General features: G+C 43.9%; 1 protein-coding gene across 4 annotated transcripts in view; it reads left to right on the forward strand.

The window, feature by feature from the left end:
* The window catches only part of LOC126248940 (uncharacterized), a 529465-nt gene that overhangs the window by 383361 nt on the left and 124969 nt on the right, over positions 1-21135 (forward strand). For all 4 annotated transcript variants that reach the window (XM_049950454.1, XM_049950456.1, XM_049950457.1 and 1 more), the window contains one exon: positions 1080-1214. In XM_049950454.1, coding sequence (XP_049806411.1) covers positions 1104-1214 — 111 coding nt within the window. In that variant the 5' untranslated portion in view covers positions 1080-1103. The remainder of the gene's footprint in view (positions 1-1079; positions 1215-21135) is intronic.

The following is a 21135-nucleotide window of genomic DNA, read 5'->3' on the forward strand; positions in this document are numbered from 1 at the left end:
GCCTTTGTTACTTTGACAGCATTTGGGAGAAGTACAGAGGATAAAAAATGTCGTGTGACTACGGCCTCCCATCGGGTAGACCGTTCGCCGGCTGCAAGTCTTTAGATTTGACGCCACTTCGGCGACTTGCGCGTCGATGGGGATGAAATGATGATGATTAGGACAACACAACACCCAGTCCCTGAGCGGAGAAAATCTGCGACCCAGCCGGGAATCGAACCCGGGCCCTTAAGATTGACATTCTGTCACGCTGACCACTTTTTTTTATTATTATTTGGTTGATCTCTTTTTGTTGATCCGTTCACTCAGTTTTTTTTTATTTTTTACAGAGGGTAGCTAACCCTCTGACCGAACACGCTGAGCTACCGTGCCGGCGTATATAAAATGGACATTGGGAGTAGCAAGTATAGCGCTTCTGAGAAGAGAGCAACTGGTTAACATCGGATATAAACTGAAATATTAGGAATGCTTCTATGAAGGTATCCGTGCAGTTTCGCATTGTGCGAAAGTCAAGCATAGACGATAAACAGGCTAGAGAAGAAGGGAATTGAAGATTCTGAAATATGGTGCTATAGAAGAGTGCTGGAGCTTACTTGGGTAGATAGTTACTAAAGAACAGGCACGAATCGAATTGTGGAAAAGGAAATTTTGTGGACATATCCTGAGACATAGAGGAATGTCATTTTGGTAATAGAAGAAAGAGCTTGCGCGCGCTTCGAGGAGAGAAACTAATACTAGATTACAGTGAGCAGGTTAAATGGAAGCAGGCAGCATCCTTCCTTTAGAGGGTGTTGATGTAGGTCGCTTGCACAGAATAGACTGTTATGGAGGGCTGCATCAAACCAGTCTTCGGAATGATGACGATGACGACGACGACGACGCAAACTGAACCGTTTTTAATAGTTAAGATGAATACTATAAAATATAATTAAAATTTCCAGAGAAATGAAATATGGCGACTATAATAAAGCAACTAAGTGGACGCAATTTATACCGGGTCATGATTCAACTTTATGATTAAGTTGACTGTTCTGTGAAAGTGTGCTTTATTGTAAGACGACGTGATGTGGGTGTTGCAGAGGCAGACAGCAGCGTGACGCGAGATGCCGGCCACGGGAAGCGAACGCAGGTCCTCGGCTGTGGCGGGCGGCATGGACACCTCTCGCCGGCTAAGCGCCTCTTCCGACTGCTCGCTGCCCGACAGGGACCGACAGGTGAGTCCTCTCCTCTGCCTTCGAAAAAGCGTTGCCTGTATGTCAACGAAATTTGTCATGTTGAAATTGATGCTTTACTTCAATGTCGCGCAACATGCATCATCTTCGTAATACACTAGTGGCCATTAAAATTGCTACACCAACAAGAAATGCAGATGATAAACGGGCATTCATTGCACAAATATATTATACTAGAACTGACATATGATTACATTTTCACGCAATTTGGGTGCATAGATCCTGAGAAATCAGTACCCGGAACAACCACCTCTGGCGGTAATAACGGCCTTGATACGCCTGGGCATCGAGTGAAACAGAGCTTGGATGGCGTGTACAGGTACAGCTGCCCATGCAGCTTCAACACGATACCACAGTTCATCAAGAGTAGTGACTGGCGTATTGTGACGAGCCAGTTGCTCGGCCACCATTGACCAGACGTTTCCAGTTGGTGAGAGATTTGGAGAATGTGCTGGCCACGGCAGCAGTCGAACATTTTCAGTATCCAGAAAGGCCCATACAGGACCTGCAACATGCGCTCGTGCATTATCCTGCTGAAATGTAGGGTTTCGCAGCGACCGATTGATGGGTAGAGCCACGGGTTGTAACACATCTGAAATGTAACGTCCACTGTTCAAAGTGCCGTCAATGCAAACAAGAGGTGACAGACGTGTAACTAATGGCACCCCATACCATCACGCCGGGTGGTACGCTAGTACGGCGATGACGAATACACGCTTCCAATGTGCGTTCACCGCGATGTCGCCAAACATGGATGCGACCATCATGATGCTGTAAACAGAATCTGGATTCATCCGAAAAAAATGTTTTGCCATTCGTGCACTCAGGTTCGTCGTTGAGTATACCATCGCAGGCGCTCCTGTCTGTGATGCAGCGTTAAGGGTAACCGCAGCCATGGTCTCCGAGCTGATAGTCCATGCTGCTGCAAATGTCATCGAACTGTTCGTGCAGATGGTTGTTGTCTTGCAAACGTCTCAATCTGTAGACTCAGGGATCGAGACGAGGCTGCACGATCCGTTACAGCCATGCGGATAAGATGCCTGTCATCTCGACTGGTAGTGATAAGAGGCGGTTGGGATCCAGCACAGCGTTCCGTATTACCCTCCTGAAGCCACCGATTCCATATTCTGCTAACAGTCATTGGATCTCGACTAACGCGAGCAGCAATGTCGCGATACGATAAACCGTAATCGCGATGGGCTATAATCCGACCTTTATCATAGTCGGAAACATGATGGTACGCGTTTCTCCTCCTTACACGAGGCATCACAACGACGTTTCACCAGGCAACGCCGGTCAACTGCTGTTTGTGTATGAGAAATCGGTTGGTAACTTTCCTCATGTCAGCACGTTGCAGGTGTCTCCACCTGAAAAGCTAATCATTTGCATATCACAGCATCTTCTTCCTATCGGTTAAATTTCGCGTCTGTAGCACGTCATCTTCATGGTGTAGCAATTTTAATGGCCAGTAGTGTAGTTGTTTTATACGGTTTTCGGAAAGCTGTCGTGTTATATGTATTTTATTAAAGTGGCTAAATTAGAATCCAGTGGGTAATAGAATTCTTTGCCGGCCTCTGTGGACGAGCGGTTCTAGGCGCTTCAGTACGGTACCGCGCTGCTGCTACGGTCGCGGGTTCGAATCCTGCCTCGGGCATGGATGTTTGTGCTGTATTTAGGTTAGTTAGGTTTAAGTAGTTCTACGTCTGGGGGACTGATGACCTCATATGTTAAGTCCCATAGTTGTTAGAGCAATTTAAACCATTTTTTTTAGAATTCTTTTTGGACTGTTTAGTATAAACTAAAACTCGCCTAAATTTGGTTCAATTTTATAATGGGATCTGCTTCTTCGCATAAAATAAGCCGTCTGACAGAAAAGGGAAGCACTCAGAAGACAAGGTCGAATGTCAATATACACTCCTGGAAATGGAAAAAAGAACACATTGACACCGGTGTGTCAGACCCACCATACTTGCTCCGGACACTGCGAGAGGGCTGTACAAGCAATGCTCACACGCACGGCACAGCGGACACACCAGGAACCGCGGTGTTGGCCGTCGAATGGCGCTAGCTGCGCAGCATTTGTGCACCGCCGCCGTCAGTGTCAGCCAGTTTGCCGTGGCATACGGAGCTCCATCGCAGTCTTTAACACTGGTAGCATGCCGCGACAGCGTGGACGTGAACCGTATGTGCAGTTGACGGACTTTGAGCGAGGGCGTATAGTGGGCATGCGGGAGGCCGGGTGGACGTACCGCCGAATTGCTCAACACATGGGGCGTGAGGTCTCCACAGTACATCGATGTTGTCGCCAGTGGTCGGCGGAAGGTGCACGTGCCCGTCGACCTGGGACCGGACCGCAGCGACGCACGGCTGCACGCCAAGACCGTAGGATCCTACGCAGGGCCGTAGGGGACCGCACCGCCACTTCCCAGCAAATTAGGGACACTGTTGCTCCTGGGGTATCGGCGAGGACCATTCGCAACCGTCTCCATGAAGCTGGGCTACGGTCCCGCACACCGTTAGGCCGTCTTCCGCTCACGCCCCAACATCGTGCAGCCCGCCTCCAGTGGTGTCGCGACAGGCGTGAATGGAGGGACGAATGGAGACGTGTCGTCTTCAGCGATGAGAGTCGCTTCTGCCTTGGTGCCAATGATGGTCGTATGCGTGTTTGGCGCCGTGCAGGTGAGCGCCACAATCAGGACTGCATACGACCGAGGCACACAGGGCCAACACCCGGCATCATGGTGTGGGGAGCGATCTCCTACACTGGCCGTACACCACTGGTGATCGTCGAGGGGACACTGAATAGTGCACGGTACATCCAAACCGTCATCGAACCCATCGTTCTACCATTCCTAGACCGGCAAGGGAACTTGCTGTTCCAACAGGACAATGCACGTCCGCATGTATCCCGTGCCACCCAACGTGCTCTAGAAGGTGTAAGTCAACTACCCTGGCCAGCAAGATCTCCGAATCTGTCCCCCATTGAGCATGTTTGGGACTGGATGAAGCGTCGTCTCACGCGGTCTGCACGTCCAGCACGAACGCTGGTCCAACTGAGGCGCCAGGTGGAAATGGCATGGCAAGCCGTTCCACAGGACTACATCCAGCATCTCTACGATCGTCTCCATGGGAGAATAGCAGCCTGCATTGCTGCGAAAGGTGGATATACACTGTACTAGTGCCGACATTGTGCATGCTCTGTTGCCTGTGTCTATGTGCCTGTGGTTCTGTCAATGTGATCATGTGATGCATCTGACCCCAGGAATGTGTCAATAAAGTTTCCCCTTCCTGGGACAATGAATTCATGGTGTTCTTATTTCAATTTCCAGGAGTGTAACTTTGAACACGTACACACCGTCGGGGGTGTGTGAATCAGAGTTGCAATTCTCTGTGACAGCTAGAACGTCCACCAGAGTACTGCAGTGTTTTTAGTGTTTATTACCAGCCTAGTAAGGTATATAAGAGGAGTGAACAGCTTTGTTCAGTGATTACGGAAATGCTGTTTTCTCCTGTGGGACAGCGTTACGAGCACCTGACAGGATCTGAAATTGGCGTTATTGTGGGGCTCCATTTGGCCAGCTGGTCACATCGGGCAATATGCAGAGCATTGGGGCATTCGGATGTGACAGTGGCCCGATGATGGACTTCATAGGGACGTGAGAACAGGCATAGGTGTACCCGTCGTCCAGGTTCCGGTTGACCACGCCTGAGGACTACGAGGTGTGGCTAGAAAAAAACGGGAGTAGTACTGGTGAAACAATAAAACGAATGCAATAAGGCTGAAAGTCGCGTGGCCTGTTACGTGACTCTCGCTCCGCCTACTGCTCGAGTTTCATCTGCCTCCTGCACTCAGTCTGCCCGTGGCGTCTGTTTTAAGTAGTTAAAGTTTTGTCTGTGCGTCGGAAAAGTTGAGTGTACAGAAAGAACAGCGTGTTAACATCAAATTTTGTTTCAAACTAGGAAAATCTGCAAGTGAAACGTTTGTAATGTTACAACAAGTGTGCGGCGATGATTGTTTATCGCGAACACAAGTGTTTGAGTGGTTTAAACGATTTAAAGATGGCCGCGAAGACACCAGTGATGACACTCGCACTGGCAGACCATTGTCAGCAAAAACTGATGCAAACATTGAAAAAATCGGTAAACTTGTTCGACAAGATCGCCGTTTAACAATCAGAGCAGTGTCTGAGTTAACAGGAGTTGACAAGGAAAGTGTTAGGCAGATTCTTCATGAAAGTTTCAACATGAACAAAGTGTGTTCAAAAATGGTTCCAAAGTGTCTCACAATTGAACAGAAGGAACGCCGAAGAATGATTTGTTCTGACATCCTGGAAAACATTGAAAGTGATCCCACCTTCTTACAAAATGTTATTACTTGCGATGAATCGTGGTTTTTTTACCTACGATCCCGAAACTAAACGCCAATCGATGCATTGGAAAACTCCTGGTTCTCCACGACAAAAAAAGCACGAATGTCAAAATCGAAATTCAAGGCAATGATGATTGTTTTTTTTGACATCAAAGGGATTGTGCACATTGATTGGGTACCAGAGGGACAAACAGTGAATCAGCATTACTACATTAGCGTCCTGGCTACCCTACGTGAGCGAGTACGGAGAAAACGGAACGATTTGTGGAGAAAAAAGTCATGGATCCTTCACCAAGACAATGCCCCAGCTAAAAAAAAAAAAAAGAGGTTCAAATGGCTCTGAGCACTATGGGACTCAACATCGTAGGTCATAAGTCCCCTAGAACTTAGAACTACTTATACCTAACTAACCTAAGGACATCACACACACCCATGCCCGAGGCAGGATTCGAACCTGCGACCGTAGCAGTCCCGCGGTTCCGGACTGCAGCGCCAGAACCGCTAGACCACCGCGGCCGGCTGCCCCAGCTCACAGTGCGTTGTCAGTGAAGACGTTTTTGGCAAAACACAACATTCCCATCTTAGATCATCCACCCTACTCACCTGATTTGGCCCCCTGTGACTTTTTTCTTTTCCCTAAAGTCAAGTCAGCTTTGAAAGGAACTAGATTTGAGACTGTTGAAGCAGTAAAAGAAAAAGCGACGGAAGTAATGTATGGACTTACCGAAAATGATCTGCAGCATTGCTATGAACAGTGGAAAATTCGTATGGATCGGTGTAGAGACCGAGGAGGAGAGTACATTGAAGGAGATAACATGAAATTGTAAATAATTGTTTTTTCCAGCATCAGTCCGGTTTTTTTCTAGCCGCACCTCGTATAAGGCAGATTGCAGTATTCTGCACATCGCAAGCCATACACATCTACGCCTGCCAATTGGGAACAGGTAATGGATTCCCTGCATCGTTCTGTATCGTCCTGCACCATTGTTCGGAAACTAACACCAACTGGACTAGAGAATGACCGTCTCCTGCGTAGGCTGTCTTTAACACAACACAAACAACAGCTTACTTCGCATGTGTGATAGAATCGGGCCTTAATGTCTATCCACAGCCGCACGAAATTGTTCGAAATAAATTTGCTAGTGCGAATATCTTGGTTTCAGCTGTATAAGGCGTTGATATACTGCCTGTTAGTGACATGTGAAAATTTGTGCCCGACCGGGACTCTAATCCGGATTTCCCGCTTATCGCGAGCGGTCGCCTTTACCACTTCAGCCATTTTTGCACGCTCTTCGGACCGATCCAAAATTCTGTGTATTACGCTGTCTACATCCTTGTACCATAATACCTTATATCGATCATTTTATGCTTGCTGCAATGTACTGCTGGCGTACAAGGACAGTCTTGGTGGTTAAGGCGACCGCTCGCGATACGGCTTAGAGTCCCGGCGTAGATAATCATATGTCACTAATAGGCAGTATATCAATGCATAATACGGCTGAAGCCAAGATATTAGCATTAGCGAATTTGTTTCGAGTAAACAGCAGCGTCTGGAGTGGGGCAGAGACCGGAAAGCATGGACTTGTGATGAATGGCGTCGCATTTTCGGTAAAGAATTCGTGGTTCTACAATACTCTGAATAACCATCGTCAATATGGTGGTGATTTGTAGCGGGGTCCCATTCTGCCAGTGCTCTACTGCTGGGGTCGTGGTGTGGGGGGAACTTTCGGGAAGACTTGAGGTCACGGCTGGTATTGATCCAGGGAACTTCTGACAGAACAACAGTACCTCTCACAAGGGAAACTCCCCATCGCACCCCCCTCAGATTTAGTGGTAAGATGGCCCAGTGGACGTTGTTGTTGTGGTTGTTGTTGTGGTGGTGGTGGTGGTGGTGGTGGTGGTGGTTGTTGTTGTTGTGGTTGTTGTTGTTGTTGTTGTTGTTGTTGTTGTTGTGGTGGTGGTGGTGGTGGTGGTGGTGGTGGTGGTGGTGGTGGTGGTGGTGGTGGTTCAAAAAATGGCTCTGAGCACTGTGGGACTTAACATCTATGGTCATCAGTCCCCTGGAACTTAGAACTACTTAAACCTAACTAACCTAAGGACATCACACACATCCATGCCCGAGGCAGGATTCGAACCTGCGACCGTAGCAGTCGCGCGGCTCCGGACTGAGCGCCTAGAACCGCTAGATCACCGCGGCCGGGTCGTCGTCGTCGTCGTCGTCGTCGTCGTCGTCGTCGTCGTCGTCGTCGTCGTCTTCAGTCCTGAGACTGGTTTGATGCACCTCTCCATGCTACTCTATCCTGTGCAAGGTTCTTCATCTCCCAGTACCTACTGCAACCTACACCCTTCTGAATCTGTTTAGTGTATTCATCTCTTGGTCTCCCTCTGCGATTTTTACCCTTCACACTGCCCTCCAGTGGTAAAGTGGTGATCCCTCGATGCCTCAGAATATGTCCTGCCAATCGATCCCTTCTTCTTGTCAAGTTGTGCCACAAATTTCTCTTCTACATCTACATCTATACTCCGCGAGCCACCTTACGGTGTGTGGCGGAGGGTACTTATTGTACCACTATCTGATCCCCCCTTCCTTGTTCCATTCACGAATTGTGCGTGGGAAGAACGACTGCTTGTAAGTCTCCGTATTTGCTCTAATTTCTCGGATCTTTTCGTTGTGATGATTACGCGAGATATATGTGGGCGGTAGTAATATGTTGCCCATCTCTTCCCGGAATGTGCTCTCTCGTAATTTCGATAATAAACCTCTCCGTATTGCGTAACGCCTTTCTTGAAGTGTCCGCCACTGGAGCTTGTTCAGCATCTCCGTAACGCTCTCGCGCTGACTAAATGTCCCCATGACGAATCGCGCTGCTTTTCGCTGGATCATGTCTATCTCTTCTATTAATCCAACCTGGTAAGGGTCCCATACTGATGAGCAATACTCAAGAATCGGACGAACAAGCGTTTTGTAAGCTACTTCTTTCGTCGATGAGTCACATTTTCTTAGAATTCTTCCTATGAATCTCAACCTGGCGCCTGCTTTTCCCACTATTTGTTTTATGTGATCATTCCACTTCAGATCGCTCCGGATAGTAACTCCTAAGTATTTTACGGTCGTTACCGCTTCCAATGATTTACCACCTATGGCATAATCGTACTGGAATGGATTTCTGCCCCTATGTATGCGCATTATATTACATTTATCTACGTTTAGGGAAAGCTGCCAGCTGTCGCACCATTCATTAATCCTCTGCAGGTCTTCCTGGAGTACGTACGAGTCTTCTGATGTTGCTACTTTCTTGTAGACAACCGTGTCATTAGTTATGTGATCTACCCAGCTAATCTGCAGCGTTCTTCTGTAGCACCACATTTCGAAAGCTTCTATTCTCTTCTTGTCCAAACTATTTATCGTCCACGTTTCACTTCCACACGTGGCCACACTCCACACAAACACTTTCAGAAACGACTTCCTGACACCTAAATCTATACTCCATGTTAACAAATTTCTCTTTTTCAGAAACGCTTTCCTTGCCATGGCCATTCCACATTTTATATCCTCGTTACTTCGACCATCATTAATTATTTAGCTCCCCAAACAGCAGTTCATTTATGTCCTCCTCTCAAGACACTGTCCATTCCGTTCAACTGCTCTTCCAAGTCCTTTGCTGTCTCTGACAGAATTACGATGTCATCGGCGAGCCTCAAAGTTTTTATTTCTTCTCCATGAATTTTAATACCTACTCCAAATTTTTCTTTTGTTTCCTTTACTGCTTGCTCAATATACAGATTGAATTACATCGAGGAGAGGCTACAACCCTGTCTCACTCCCTTCCCAACCACGGCATCTCTTTCATGCCCCTCGACTCTTATAACTGCCATCTGGTTTCTGTACAAATTGTAAATAGCCTTTCGCTCCCTGTATTTTACGCCTGCCACCTTCAGAATTTGAAATAGAGTATTCCAGTCAATATGCCCAGTGGATAGCCCGTCGAAAGCTAAACACAGATCAAACATGAAAAGAGACAGATGATGTGCTGAAAAAGAAGCAAAATAGAAAAAGTGAATGGTCCAAGCTTACGATGTGCAACATCGGGCGAACTTAACGAGCTGCGGCGTCGTCGTTTTGTCGTGGTGTAACTACCGTTTGCAACAGCGAGGTGTAAGGAAGGAAGCTTCAGACGTACGTACCTCCTGCTTCTTCTACACGAGCACCACATGTTATGACTCTTGCGTTCCGTTTTCGAAGTTTTGACTCTTGAATTCCTTTGTTGTAAAATAGTTCACACCCGTTTACTTCCTGTTTCCATTCCTGTTAGACGTCCATGCGACATCTCGCCTGCTCTCTCTAGTCATCACTTTTAATTGCGACGATAATATATTCTTATCACATGACTCGTATTCTATAACCAGTGTATAGCATGACAACTGCCAAGGCAGTAAAAGGAGAACACACGCACCAGTGACCGGATGCAAAGTTCATAATTCTGTGAAAAAAAGGGGCACGAGAGAATTTTGAATACGGGTCTCTCACTCTGCAGTCCAACACCGTGACCACACAATAACGACGCCGGTTCGCTCGGTGTTGCAGGTCTTGAGCTTGGACCGGTCACGGTTTCTATTTTGTTTTTCCGCAGTTCAGCACACCTCCTTCCTGTTTTTATGCTTGGTCTGTGTTCTGTTTTTGACGGGCTACCCATTGCGCCATCTTACCACTAAATATGGTGGTGGGGGGAGGGGGTTGCGATGGGGAGTTTCCTTAACAGGTGTGCTGCGTCCTCATATGTTAACTCTAACGCGACAGTATCGAGATGCTGTTTTTAAACAGGATAATGCTCGTCTACACTTGGCATATGTGTCTATGAACTTTCTGCATGGTGTTTAGGTAGCATCATTGCTAACAGGATCCCCAGATCCGTCTCAGAACATGGGTTGGACCCGCTCGAATGTCTGTCCCAGTGCCAATATGTAGGATATCAAGGAACAATTTAAACTGTTAAGCGCCATCAAGCTTTGACTCGATCCTGTAATAACTGAAATAACACGACGTATCCAACCCAGTCCGTGAAGTTTCGTTTCCTTCTCTCCCATTAGGTGTTTCACTGTTTCTGGTCAGGCAGTGAAGTTACGAAATGAAGTGGTCGTTCTTATTTTATTGTCGATGGACCTAAAAAACTAACAAAAACTGCGACCAGTCACCAGGATATCGAGAAAGTGCCCAATACAGTATACGCAGATTGTTGACGGAGGGTGTATGGCGCAGTGGATGCATTAGACATACCAGAGAATACATTAAACATGATGCGAGGCCGTGCTGGAGACTATGCCACGAAATTTTTTATGTGAAAACTCGTAAAGCCTTTAAAGTAAACCAAACGTTATTAACATTCTACATAACTATTTTTCATGTCTACATATTTATTTCTCGACGTCGTCACCCAGCGTTTCTCCCAACGAGAGACCACTTTGTTGATACCTTCACTGTAGACTGTTTGACTTTGTTGACGGAGCTACAACCTCGCCTCTGCTTGCAGCGCTTCATCAATATTAAAGTGAAGGCTTCGAAGGTGTTCTTTAAGCTTTGGAAGCAGATGAAAATGAGATGAGACCGAAGTGACTGTATGGAGGATGATCGATAAATGAGCCGAACGCGTCGGATTGTTGCAGATGTAGCAGCTCTTGGGTAGTTAGACATCGTCATGTTGGAGGAGAGGTGTGCTCCATGTGTGGACAAACTCCTCGAATTTAAAATGAGACTACAACACGCTGTTTCTCACGCACATAGTTAAGTTACACACCACCATGTTACTTGATGCAAACATGTAGACGTGAAAAATAAAGATGTAAAATCTTAATAACATTCGTTTCATTTAAAAAGCTTAAAGTATTCACATAAACATTCGGAGGCATATTTCAGCACGCCGTCGTACGTTAAACATTAACTAACTATGAGAATACTTTTCCAGAATGGGTGCTGCATTTTATGAACTTCGATCAAAAGGAAAACTAAATTTTTTCAGAAGTGCTTAAACAGTCCAAGATATTGAAAACATGCACTGGTTAAAAATTTTGGAGCCAGTGTTTCGTTGCGGTGCAAAAGGGAATCTTCGTTTTGATTGCCTAGCAGGGCTAAAATAGTAACTGGCGACCACAACCCATGTATCCTGAACTAGGTGGATGTAAAATCAGTTCGTAAGATTCCGTGATTACGAAACAAAACAAAAAAAAATCTTTTCAGGCCATTCCCGCACTTAATGTTTTGAAATGGGAAATAGGCCTATTGGGTGATTTGAAATATGAATTGTTTGGAAACTCAACTCTTTCGTCAAAATCAGTGCCCTTTGACATACAAATTTCCACATCTGGAACAAAATTGTTGATAGAAAATATATTGGGTGCAGTGAAAAGGCTATTGCACCATTAGATTGGTTTTTGTAGACAGTCTGGAATTAGGCGTCCTGGATGGAATCTACTCACTGCAAGAAGGATCGGCAAGTATTATTGATGTGAAAGTCGACTATGGAAAATATGTGCCTTTCTTGCCTGACCAGTGCCTAACAAAGAAATTTTCTGCTTGCCCTCGTATCTCACTATATCGATCTACGTATTTGGCTGGTTTTTAGACATACATTTTATCTCAAACGATCGACGAGAAATGAAACGGCAGTATGAAATATAAAGTATGTTAAATCGTAAAACACAGTTGAGCACAGTAGATGACAGCGTAAACTTTCTAAACCTGACCATTTCAACAAAGCATAATAAGACGCTAATTTCAGACGGGTTGGAAACCTACCAACAACACAGACTAACATCCACAAAACCTGTTTTCAGCCCACAAAACGGCAGCATTCCGGAAATTCATCAACAGAGCAGGCCACCTACCATTCTCTGAAGTTAACTACAAAAAAGAAATGAAATTGATAAAACAAATATCCATTGCAAATGGTTATAACAGCTACATAATGGACACTCGGAAACACTCAATAATTACGAAGCAGTCGCAATACAAAAAACAAAGAAATATCTGCCATATAATCCCATTTATGGGTAGTATGTCATATCAGAATAACATTGTCTTAAAACGAAAAGGCATGAACAGATTTCACCACTAATAAGGTAGCGCAGAAATTACCTCCTGACAACAACACAACCAACTCACTACGCCATGTTTGAAATGGGACCGTTTATACGTGGGCCAGACAAGTAAATAATTTGAAGTTAGATTCAAGGAATCCATGGCAGCACAAAAAAATACTACCATCAGCAATAGCCACCTATCTGGATGAAACTAAACACTAGACATTTTACATATCCGACCTAAGGTAAAAAAGTAGAAATTGTTATGTATGTATAAATTTTGCCACTGTTGTCAACATAAGTATTACACGTATGGTTTCCACCAAGTCAGATGGTTCAAATGGCTCCGAGCACTATGGGACTCAACATCGGAGGTCATCACTCTCCTAGAACTTGGAACTACTTAAACCTAACTAACCTAAGGACATCACACGCATCCATGCCCGAGGCAGGATTCGAACCTGCGACCGCAGCGGTTGCGCGGTTCCAGACTGAAGCGCCTAGAACCTCTCGGCCACACCGGCCGGCTTCCACCAAGTCGCTGGATTACGTAAATGTGTACAGAGTTTAAGCTATATAAAATTCATAGAAAACGATTGTGTACCGCCTTAGATATTTGCACTTCTACGAGGGTTGGAACTTCAACAGTGGCAACTATTTATTTACAGCTCGTACAAAATAGATACGTGTTCAAAGTTTTACTGACCTTCAAAGTAGTCACCAGCATTGTGTATAACCCGTTGTTAGCGATGTGAAAGTCGTGGATACTATCAGCACTGCCAGTTGTGTTCGATCGGCGCGGTCGATTGCCAGACGAATTTGTAGCAGTTCTGAAACGAATGTCGTGAAGTGTTTCCTTCAGTTAAGAAATCGAGTTAAACTCACGAGGGCTTAAGTCAGGGGAATGAAGTATGTGGTACAGCACTTAGCTGCCCCACCACTCAAATAAATCAGTAACAGCTTGCACTGTACGTGCTTGAGCATTGTCCTGCAAAATGATGGTCAGGTCCTGCAGAAAGTGTTATCATTTCTGTCTCTAAGCTAGTCGTAGGCTGTGTTCCAAAAATGAACAGCATAGAAATGATGACCGACTGCTTTGAAGTTCAGTAAATCTTTGAACACGTATCTATTTTGTACGAGCTGTAAATAAATAGTTGCCACTATTAAAGTTCCAACCCTCGTATATCTATCCGTCTACACAATCAAAGATCTCCATAGTGCTTCTACTTGCTCCGAAATATTGGTTTTGTTTTGCTACATGTTCTTTGTGCTCATTAGTTCTTGCACCATCTTTGATCATCCAGTGCTTACGAAGTGTGATTGTAAATCTGATGCATCACGACAGAAAAAGGAGCCTGTGACCACTGGAGGTATTTGTATCTTACTTATTTTACATTTACGTACAATTTTTAGTCAGATATATCCACAGAGCCATGTTCTCAAATAATGCTTCGTTTTTTCTCTACTAGACAATGTCACAGGCTACCCCAAAGCCGTAACACAACACAAACGTGTCATTGTAATCCACATAAATTTACCCTCCGAAACACGTTATGGGAATAGTGACTCTGAATAGAAAACATGTTTCGTTCGGAATCGTAAAGCAGTTGTATAGTAAATTTGCAAAGAAACTTCAGTGTGGCTGGTGTTGAGAATACGGAGAATGGCGGAAATCTACAGATTTAATGGGTTGTGGCCAAGGATACGATAGCTGGAAATAAATACCGTGGCTAAATCGAAACACGTCGGTCGTAAACATGCTGCTGTTACTATAATTTATTGTAAGTGATCGGATAACGTATGTACTGCTGGTAGACAAAACGTTGGCCGTCCGTGCCTCGTCAAACAAAATGTACGTCGGAAGCTTTTCTGTACCGTAAAGCTACAATTGGAATACATTGCAATCGATGGCACAAATGTTTCGATACACGCATTTATTGCATGTTATTGGATATGCGGTTGTTCAGCACACGAGTAGTTCTGGTCGCTTTCCATTGCATCACATCCGTGATCGAGTCAAGATATGCGGTATGCCAAGAGAGAATGTACTCCACGCATTCACCGCTCAAAGACAAGGTCTAATGGCTACCACATCGTAGTGTGCAGGGCATCAATCTGGGCATCTGACGCAGAAGGTGACATGAAAGTTCTGGACAACTAAGTATTAAGAATTCTCCACACCGATGCGACTGTTTCGCGGCTGAAATGTGCCGCAGCGTTCCCAGAGCTGGGTGATCGACCTGACATCGCACACCATAGTCGAATATTTCCTGCAGTCACTCGTCGCACTAAGAACAGACTGTTACTAACTGCATTAGAGGACGAGGGAAGAACGAGAGTAGGGTTCATTTATTTGAAGCTGGATCAGTAGTGGGATTAGAAGCATTAAATGTTTTCAACTAACGAAGACAACTTTCAGAAATAAAGGTGGTGGATAATTTCAGTTTAGAATATGGGTGTCCAACCTGCGGCCCGCGGATTAATGTGGTCCAAAGCAAGTTTGTGTGGCGCAGGAAGTGAGCACCCATCATACGGTCCGTAAAATAATAATATAATCAGAAACTCCGCCACACGATGCTCGTCTTTCATTGGTCCAACTTTTCTTTTTTTCTCAGCGATTATTGTTCGTGCATTTTGTGCGGCCCAAAAATACTAGTCTCTTCCAATGAGGTCCAGGTAAGCTAAAATGTTGGACACCCCTGATTTAGAGAGATACTGACGATAAAACATATGTTAACACAAAAAAACAACGCGATGAAAGCCCAGAAATTATTTTAATTATGTTTAAAACCTCCTTAAACGCATGTGAAAAACAGAAGTTGTCGCTAATCTGTAGTCCCCATAGAATTAGTGGCCATTACCTTTTCGCATCCAATGGTGCTTGAACATATGTCCTCTTCATTTAGTTAATAATTATATATGCAGATGTAATACAAAACGGTGCACGGAGCTGATACCTTTCTTAATGTATAAAATAATTGTCTAGACAAATTACGAGCTCGCAGTAATTTAGATTAAGCAGGCTGCGTATATTTTATATCCTTCACTGATAGTAAAGTCGCCTTGCTGAATGTATACGACGTCGTTCAAAGTTGACACTGTTACACTGTTCTTCCTGACAACCTACAAACTTTCTTGGTTAAGTCTTCACCATAGGCATCTATTTTTTCAGCAGAACGCTCTTTTAATTCAGCCCGTGTAAGCGCAAATAGTATACAGCAGGTTAAAGATATCTCATAATTAATAATGTGCAAAATTAGTTCCTTAAAAATTCATTCGTTTTCATCTTGTTCCGTCTTTTATTTCTGACTGGTCTTATCAGTGAAAGGATATGAGTGGATGTATTTTTGGCTGGCAGGTAGGCAAGAATAATGCTACTGTGGTTGGGGCAGCATTATGAACGGAAATTAGTTGCCTTTTTGGTCGCATATAATGACAAATAACGAACTTGACATCCATATCATATATCGGAGGATCAGACATGAATTCTTGTTACTTTTGACAAAAAAAAAAAAAACAAATTATAAAGCTAGAATAATGTATGCCGTAGATGGTTTGGTTTTGTATGTTGTGTAACTGACTGCCGAAGCGATCCTGTTGAAAGAAAACCTAAACATTGACATTAAAAAAAAAAAGAGGCAGAGACTTCTGTAACATTCCTTAATTCCTGTTAAAGTGGGTAACTTAATGCTATCTACGGGAAAAGGAGGTAATAAGAGCGAATCTCATCGAATATGGGATTGTTAGAGACAGACCTCAAGAGCGGATTGCAGAAGTATAAGGCGCAGTCAAAAGAAAACCAGACGGATAGAAAAATATAAGTAAACTATTTATCATTTCAAAAGTAATCGTCATAAAGTTTAATGATTTATCCCACTGAGAGACAAGACGGTCAACGCCTTCATGAAAAAATGATTGCGGTTGCCTACAGAACCGTGATTGTAGCCAGGCGTGCATCTCTTCGTCTGAAGCACATCGGCGGCCAGGGATGTCTTTCTTCTTCAAAAATGTGGAAATCGTAAGTGGAGGATGGGGACTATGCGGCGGATGTGTAAGGGCTTCCCAGCGGAACTTCTGGAGTGTACTCGAAACGACGTTGGCAACATGTCGGCGTGCAACAGCATCATTTTTTCATGGGGGTATTGACGGTATTGTCTCACAGTGGGATAAATGTATTAACAGTTCCGGGGATCACTTATAATGTAATAAGTAATTTATTTACTTTTTTGCCCATCTGTCTCGTTTACATTTGACTTCCTCTTTCCCAGAAAATCGGTTATGTTGTTTCCAAGAGAACTACTCAATCACGCACATTAATTGGCTTAGGAAAAAAGTCTAAAACCAGTATGTGCATGGTCAGAAGAGGATTTGAATTCCGCACCACCGGAATAAGGGTCTAGTGCTTTAATTTTTCCGTCAGCGCACACGGTTCAGCTGTTACAGTGGATATATTTATTTTGTCCAAGAAATTTGTTGATGAGTGAGTGAACAGAGTTGTTTCGGTGTATCTGCGCGTTGCTAACAACTCTAACTGGGGACTGGTACTTCTTGAGTTGATCACAAAGAGAGCAGATGTAATTACTCGCACAAGGGAAGACCACCTGCATCGTTAATCGACGTAGTGTCGCAAGAAAGGATCTAACCTTTCTATGTGCACCACACTAGTTTTTAAAAGTGAAGCGTAATCAACGAATGGATGCGTATTTCCTGAACAAACTGTTGGAAGGGTTACAGAACAGCGTAATAACTAGATATTTGACTTATTGTTCAAAACATGTAATTTGAAAAGATATGAAATCGTAGACACATTCCTGAGTATGTAACAAACTCGAAGACACCTTTTTCTAAAGCAGTTTTTAAGAGGAGCTCTGATCCGCCACACATGCTTGTCAGTAACTTAACATACTTTCTAGATTTAGGTTGGCAGTTGATAGTTTTCTCAGAAAGAACCGTTCAGAAGTCAGGATGAGGCATTACTGGCAGTTGACGAGCCGCTAATGCATTTCAGAAGTGCTGTCAGGGGATACCTCTGCCCCGTATACGCGGAATGCTTTCCTATGGGGAAACTGATCCATCGGAGCGATTAGATTGTTGTCCATGAAGTACTACGTACCACCACCACCACCTCCTCTGAAATAACACTTGCTGTCACTGCATAATTTCTGTACATTTGTTGGTGGTCATACAAATAACGCCAACGTACAAAGATGCGACACTCTACCCAACAGTTTGGTGGATCTGATATAGGGGCCTAAAGAACCATCGTGTTAAATCTCCATAACGATTATGGCACTGTACAGATTTCACATTCTTTCCCAAAAATTCTGCAAGCTAGAAAGGAATTAACCTTTGAAAGGCACATTCCTCTATTTACTCACGGCTGTATCCCATTGCTATTTGGCTCCACAGGAAATGGGGCTCGTCTTTCCATTCCCGTGAGCAGCGTAGAAATCAGGCGCGTAGATAAGCTCTTATTGAGCCTCCAGTTCACAGTTTGTTAGGGAATTGTAACTGTGCTGTTTCGGTCAGATATTGTTCCTGTTTCCTAAGAGGTATACGAGGTTGACATAGTATACTGGCTTGTGCCAAACATTTCAGTTCCTTCGGAACCGCCAGCAAAGCCCTGAAATGACGCTGCGTGGAACAATAGACCCTTCAACGACTCTGAAAGCGCGCGCGCGCGCGTGTGTGTGTGTGTGTGTGTGTGTGTGTGTGTGTGTGTGTGTGTGTGTGTGTGTAGACTCTAATCTGTGAAATTGATCTTGTTGCACTAGGAAAACCGGAGCACGAATTTTCAAGTCACTGTTTGCGTACGTCGTGATTAGAGAAATCTGACTTCATTATTAGAACAGATTGATAAGAAAAGCTGCTTTTATCCTCACATTCTGATAAATTATCAAGGGAGTTGGACTACCTCGACTCTCACGAAAGGTTTGCTTATAGTGCTTTCTTCTTACCCGAGCCAATGTCTCTTACTATCGTTCTCGTAGGCAATTTTACATTACACCAACAAAACGCTGCTGTGAAGTGGGAAGTTGAGTTGTAAGAAGGGCTGCAAACGCGGATTTTTTTTTTGAAAAAGAAATGAACGAATATCTTTTACGCGAAGATGGGGAAGTAGAGAATATTACTTCCAGCCTGAGATGTGTTCATTGTTCCGTCGCTGACAGATTTTAGAGGAAATTGGAATGAAACGGATAGGACGACTATCAGGCATCTGAAGCGGTCGGGGTCGTGCCCCAGGATGCTCTGGGAATCTACATCAGAAGATCCCGCTGAGTAAACAAGGCAGAAGTGAACGACTGAACAGGCCTCTATCACACCCGCCGTAAACACGCCGGTATGTTGTCGTACACGCTTATTTGGACTTGAGGTCCCAAGACTTAACCTTGTTTGTTAGCTTCCACGGGCAGTAGCTAAGATCTGCATCTTTTATAATTTATTTCGAAGTGCACCTACATGTGTGAACATGCTCCGTTTAAACTCGCTGGAAGGCGGACTCGTAAAATCTTCACTAAATCAGTGACAGTTGGGATTTCAGAAGAGTTGCTCTACTGAGAATGTTATTTACATGTTCACTCACCATTTTTTGTGATCTCTGTAAGGCATTTTACTCGATGAATCGCAATATTCTCCAAGATAAACTGAAGTTTTATGAGATTGATGGTATAGCCAACAAGTTGATGTCGTATCCAACCTAAAGAATGCAGAAAGTTTTACTTCGTAATTCAGCCAATGCAATCGGGGAACATCGTTCAGAATGGGGACAAATCACGTAATTGGTTTCCCAAGGCTCAATCGTGACTCTGCTACTGTACCTCATAAATGTGAACGAGCTTCCGTCTAATACGCAACAAGCAGGATTAGTCCTTTTCGCAGATGACACTAGTATTGTAATCAGTCCAAACATTCATAAAGCAACAGAAGAAATGGTACACTGCGTTCTTAAAAGTATCATTGATTAACGTTCTGCGAATGGTCTCACAATAAATTTCAAAAACATAACGTATTTAAGTCTGCACATCTAGGGGTCCAATAACAGTGATAAGTGTAACACATGGTGGTAAAATAATAAATAGGTTGGAAACTTCAAAATTCGTAGGTGTTCCTGTTGATGGAGAATTTAAGCAGAAATCAGTAATTTGAAATATTTTGCAAATTTTCATTCAATAATGTCATATGGAAAAATGTTCTGGTGTAACTGATCTTTAAGAAAGAAAGTCTTCATCGCGCAAAAACATGCTCTAAGAACATGCTGTAAGAATACGATGTGGTGCTCACTCTGTCATCTTGAGCCCATCTGTTAGAGTTGAGCATTCTGACCACTGCTTCACAGTATATTTTACCCTACTGGGGTTTGTTATAAATAATCATCTGCAGTTCAAAAGGAAACACCGTTGTACATAATTAGCACAGCAGAAGGAAAAGACACACATTGGTCCACGTTAAGGTTGTCTTCAGGACAAAGAAGGGTGGAAAATGTCGTAACTGAAAGTTTTGATAACTTAACGAGTGATATAAAATGTCTGATAGATATCAAAGTTGAATTTGAAAAGAAACTGAAACCGTTCCTCCCTGACAACTCCTCCTATTCCGTGGAAGAATTTCTATTATTGTAATATGTGAAAGATAATGGATAGGAATTACTAACTCACAAATGTGTATTTATGGTGATGGTGATAAATATTCAGAACTTAGGCATATTTACAGATTTATTTGCATGTGAAATGACTCTTTTGGACGTAATTAACATTTATGGTGTGGATGATATAGGAAACTAACTGGATTCCGTCTGTTTAGATTTCTGAATGGCATTACACTGTAAACATTGTCGACTCATGATAGGATCACACGGATTTCACCAGTGAATTTCTGACAAGTCGAAGCTAATAAGTTAAAAGGTGTAGTCAAAAATATGGAAACACCAAATTCACACCACATTACCGTACCTAATAACCCGTAGGAAAACTGTTTGCATTCAAAATAGTGTAGACTCCCCTCGAAATATATAAATACAGGTCCTGTATGGCTTCCAAGGAAATTTTACACCCTTCTTCCTGCAAAATAATGGCAAGTTCAGGCACTGATGATGGAGGTGGATAGCGGTGACGCACCCTTCTCCCCAAAGTAGACCACAGAGATTCAATAATATTTAGACGTGCTGATTGGTGGCAAGGGCAACAATTATTCATTGTGCTCACAAAACCATTCCTGAATGCTGCGAGCTGTGTCAAGAGGGGTCCTATTGTCTTGAAACACCGCATCACCATCGGGGAACAGACATTGTATCATGGGATGGACTTGGTCAGCCAAGAGATTTATACAGGGTGTTACAAAAAGGTACGGCCAAACTTTCAGGAAACATTCATCACACACAAATAAAGAAAAGATGTTATGTGGACATGTGTCCGGAAACGCTTAATTTCCACGTTAGAGCTCATTTTAGTTTCGTCAGTATGT

The sequence above is a fragment of the Schistocerca nitens genome, chromosome 3 (assembly GCF_023898315.1).
Source record: "Schistocerca nitens isolate TAMUIC-IGC-003100 chromosome 3, iqSchNite1.1, whole genome shotgun sequence".
In the NCBI taxonomy this organism is placed as follows: domain Eukaryota; kingdom Metazoa; phylum Arthropoda; class Insecta; order Orthoptera; family Acrididae; genus Schistocerca; species Schistocerca nitens.